Raw genomic sequence first — 4,994 nt, forward strand, 5'->3', positions numbered from 1 at the left:
GTCAGAGGGCCCGGCACCTGGCTGCCTTTTGCTGCTTAAGCCTGTTGCGTGTTACCTGCGTGGAGCTGATCGTGGGCTGTGGCCAACTAATGTAAACAAAGCGGATCACAAGATAGGGCCAGTCGACACCCCGTGCCTCCAGGGCCTTCAAACAGGTGCAGTCCTTCCTCTTCCTCAGCACCACACGCCTGTTGGTACTTGGAACTCATTCCCTTTCCTTTTCAGTGTCTCCATTGTCACAGTCTCTAAATCGGCCCAGGCAAAGCTTCCCTGCCTGTTAGTTCTAGGAGTTTGTTGTTCCTGCAAGACACTCAACACGCAGCATGTTCCTGATGTGGCCGGTGAGGCCAGCTGATCTAAATCAGGGAGTCGGGTGGGAGCATGCACAAATCCCAGCTCCACCACTTCACAACCTGGTAGTGCTCTGCTTCTCAGAGAGGCTTGCTGAGCTAACTGGGGTTGAACAGCCGTCAAGTTTTGGGAGATAACATGAAGGCTTCTAGCAGGCTCAAAACCAGGAGACACTGCATTCCTTGGCCATGTTTGTATCTTATGCTGAACTGATTATGACCCTTTCATTTAGACATATGGATTAAATAACAGTTGTAGGAAGAAGAGTTGCAACAGGGTGGAATCAGCAGCATGTGCTTTGGACAAAAAGGAATTTGTGCACATTTTTGTGTAATGTGCAACAGTAGTCTAAGACATAACTTGAAAAATTTTCCATTAGTTTTCCATGTTGGTTTGAAAACAGAACAGAACCTAAAATACATTCTGATTAAGAGAAATGTCTGGGCTTTCTGGATATTTTAATTTCTTTTGCTGTTTCATTTTTTGTTTTAATTTTTGCTTGCAATGTTAGGAAACAGTAATGAAAAAATGCCTTAAAAATAGTATGCTTTGCCCATTTAAACTGCAGGCCAAGAAACACACATGATTTTTGAAAGAAACTTTGGAAAGCTGCAAATATGAAAAGCATGTGAGGGGAAGGCAGAGGAGGAGAGGTTCTCCATGGGTCAGCAGCTCCTCAATTACAACACCTGGGCAACGCTGGTATTTCTTAAGCTGTAGGATCCCAGCTCCCTTGAAAGCAGACAAAAAAACTTGTGACAGAACTGGGTTCTAGTTAAAGCTGCTTTTCTACATCACAGGTTCAGACAGTTGGGCAAATGCATAGCTGTGGATTAGCAGTTGATAAAGCCTGGGAGACTGCAAGGCTTCATGTTCTCTTGGGTGGGCACTTTTCTGCTCAGAAGAGGAAAGGACTGATACTGATACTACCACTAACAAAACCCACTGTTCTGTCATTTTTTTTTTTATCTTGTCGTGGTTTCTGCTAGATTTCTCTCTAGCAGAGTGTGAATTTCAGAGTGTTTATTCAGTGTGGACTAAGCAAAAACACATGAATGCTTTAGGCCTAGACTTTCATCTTTGCCACTGCTTGAACTGAAGGAGGTTTGAATCTCAGAGTAGAAGTAAAGCACTCCTTCAAAAACTGGCAGTTAATATTGTGCATATCCACTGAAACAACTGAAAAGACCCAAATGCTGGTACATTTTTAGTAAGAGTGGAATTTGTAACTTCTCAGTCTCACTTGTGTGACTTGAAGCAATCTCAGGGGGACGATTTTTAAGTGCCTTGTGTGCTGCTGAAGTTGCACAGAAGGGGCTCACACGTTTTGGCTGATTTGTATAAAGCACTACAAGGATGTAATCTGTGTCAAGACGTGGCACTTTCAGGTAAGGATGCAGGAGATGAGCTAATAGGCAACGTCTTAGCTAGGACAAAAGTTGCGTCAAGTCGTTGTCCAGGTGGGATCAGGCTTTTCCACCTTCGTGCACAGATGGTTCTACAGTAGCAGGTTCATTCAGTGGGGTCCTTGGAGGTGGGATGAATATGTGAAGGGGGACAGAGGAGGAGGGGGTGACTCTTCCCAGCAGAGTTACGGTCAGCACAGAGCTGATCCGCCTATCAGGGGACACAGACTACAGTAGGCAAAGCATAAACTATATTAGTTTTTCACTTACATAGTTAATATACAGTCTGTAGTTAGAGCACAAGTCATCTTTCTTTGCAATGTGAAGATACGTGGAAGTATTTTACCAAACCTTGCAGACAATACTGTTTTATCTTCTTGTAATACAATTGCTTTAACACTCAGAATTTGCACATTACCAGGAGGCTTAATGAGAGTCTCTAAGGATGCCGAAACCCAGGATGAACTGGGTAGTGTTCTAAGTTTCTGACTTGTGGAGAGTTGGGGTGAGATCTCCCTCTATCTTGCAGCTATTTACCTGTGGAGAAAGAGGCATCAGAAATTTGCCCCATTGTTAAGTTAATTTTGGTGGAATAAGTAGACACCAAAGTCTTGCTAACATGATCATTGCTGTATAGCTGTGAGCAGATTAAACTGCTTGCAGCATCAAGCATAAGAAACCTCCAGCCACATACTCCTGTGCTTCCTTATGCTTAGGGGTCAGTTGAACATGGCCAAAGAATGCGGAGGCTCTGAGGGCCTAATTCTCCTTCTAGGAAGTGTAGCTTCCAAAGCAGAGCAAGAGTTGATGTCATTGTATGGACTTCAGACTGATTTCCACTCGAAAGCCAAAAAGACTCTGAGCTCCCTTATCGGTAGTTACGCAGAGACAAGATGACTGCCATTGTATGGCTTCTTCAGGCCACTGCTGCCTGAGGTTGCTATTAGTGCAGCAATGACTGCTTGTAATGCTTTCCTTTGAGCATGGCAATGAGATGCACCCAAGTTGTGTTCTGCTTTGCCAAACTACATGTGTCGCCCCAGATAACCTGCAACTCCATTTTGCTTTCATTTCATGTTAGGCAGTGGTCCTCATGCCAGGGAGGTTCTTGCAGGCAGTGTAAGGACTTAGCACAGAGATCTTTGGATATCCAATGGAGCTGATAGTTAATGTTGCAATGAGTTCTTTCTTTTCTGTCCCTCCTTTCCTGAAGCCCTCCTTTACCTCATGGCCGTGCTGACCTATTTGACCTGAGCAAAGACCAAGAGCTGAACCTTGCCTACATTTCTTCTGTTCCGCATGGTGGCATTGAACAAGTTCGAATTCACTGGTTACTGGAATTAGTTGCTCTCAGGTAAGCAACACCTCAAGTCAAAAATTGGGAAAAGTGTAACACATCAAAGTGTCCAACAGGTGCTCACTTTGACATTTATCTTAGTGTAATTGCAAGCTGGGCAATTACACTAAGATAAATGTCAAAGTGAGCACTTCCTTCCTTGGAAGCCAGAGGAGGGGAATCAATTTGAGGGTGTATGAGATTACAAAAGAGAGAGCTTGTATTGAGAAAGATGGGGCTAACCTGTATGCATTACATCCTGACAACAGGTTAAGGAGCAGTTTAAGGTTTCCTTTCATGTGAAGAGTCTTGTGGATGTGCTGGTCAAATTTTACCAAGACCATCTCGGGAGATACACTGCAGTCATTCCATGTGTCCCATGCTGCTGTATCCAGGCCTCAGCATCTTGATTCCCAGTTGAGGCCTCAAGGCTAGCAGAAATGGGTTTCATGGACCTTTGCATGTACAAGGTTCTAGTGCAGCTTTTTTTACCTGGGTGCATCCTTTCTAAAATACTGCTTGGCACAACCTTGAAAAGAGAGTTCTAGAGGAGTCTCCAGTTGTTCTTTAAGCAAGGAAGGGTTCTGCTTTGCTGTCAGGGAATCTACACCCAGTATTATGGAGTGAGCTCTCAACTGGATTCCAGGCAATGGTCTCATACTGGGTGTTTCCAAGACACATACTGGGTGTCATCATTGCTGTTCCTTCAAGTCCAGCAGAGTGTGGTCTTAGTGCAGTAACACCAGCAACTACAAAGTACTGAGAAGAACTGCTGGGAGAAGCCAGACTTGGAGGGTTCTGGTCCTGGACACAACCCGGCTGTCCATATGTGTACCTAGAGCTCCCTCTGGCTGTAGGTCCGCCTCTAAAATTCAGATCACAGTGTTCTGCTTCCTTTACAGGTTAGATGAGTCTTTGGTTAAAGCTAGGAATGGGATGGAATAGGGTCATAGGCATTAATTCAATCCATTCCTTACTAAAGCATTTCGGGTGGCAATACTGTGCCAAACAAGACTTCTCATCCATTCTGTTTTGTGCTTTGCTAACCATTAGCCATTCTAAGAACAGTGATGAAGGACTAGAAAGATGGCTTACTTCTCTGCCCTTTAATTTAGGAGACATGGTACAGCAAAAAAAGTCCCATGAAGATTAGAACAAACCTGACTTACCAAGAGGTCCAAATGAAAGCTGCCACTATTTTATTACTACTGTGCACTGCATCAAGTGACAGGTATCAGTTAATACTCTCTTCCAAAAGGATTCATATGCATAATAGCATTTCTAGTTCGAGGGAGATACATGTCAGACTTTAGGAGGACAACGTTGGAATTCCTTGCCTTTCAAGTCCCATTTAACTCAGCTTAAAGGATATGAAGATTGAAAAACACCCAGTGGAAAGAACCAAATACAGATGCCTAGAACAGAAAAGTGAGGAAAAACAAACCATAAAAACTCCATCAAAAGCTGTAATAGCTCTTAAAGTTCTGCCTGGCTCAGGCTGTTGCTGAGCTGAGCATATTTACAATCCACATCATTAGTGCATCTGCTAATTCACCAGACACAGGTGAATGGGAATTTACCAGTTGTAAGTTTGGGGAAGCAGCATGGGGAAGGAGAGCTCAGAATCTGGAAAGAGGATGTGAGCAGATGAGGAGTGGGTTTCAGAGTGTACATTAGAAACAGGAGAAGTTTTCTTCCTAGGTATTAGGGTGTGCTTGTGTTTGTAGGTTTGTTTGGGAAGGTGTTCGGAGGTCCTGCACTGTTCGGAGGTCCTGCACGCGGATGAGTATTGCATCTGTACCCCAGAGCTGCCTCTGTACGTTAGTCCATCTGTGAATATAGGAAGTAACACAGCTCCTCCCTCCAATCTTTCCCTGTGGAAGTTTCCCAGTAAACACTCT

The 4,994-nt window shown here is 44.1% G+C and overlaps 1 protein-coding gene across 1 annotated transcript in view; it reads left to right on the plus strand.

Moving 5' to 3' along the window:
* Nucleotides 1–2,970: 2,970 nt before the first annotated feature.
* Nucleotides 2,971–4,994, plus strand: part of IDUA (iduronidase, alpha-L-) — a gene marked incomplete at its 5' end in the record, with an annotated part of 42,489 nt that continues 40,465 nt past the window's right edge. The window contains one exon of the mRNA XM_010294061.1: nt 2,971–3,111. Within this exon, the coding sequence (XP_010292363.1) occupies nt 2,971–3,111 (141 nt within the window). The remainder of the gene's footprint in view (nt 3,112–4,994) is intronic.

Source organism: Phaethon lepturus, unplaced genomic scaffold (assembly GCF_000687285.1).
Source record: "Phaethon lepturus isolate BGI_N335 unplaced genomic scaffold, ASM68728v1 scaffold24029, whole genome shotgun sequence".
Lineage (NCBI taxonomy): Eukaryota > Metazoa > Chordata > Aves > Phaethontiformes > Phaethontidae > Phaethon > Phaethon lepturus.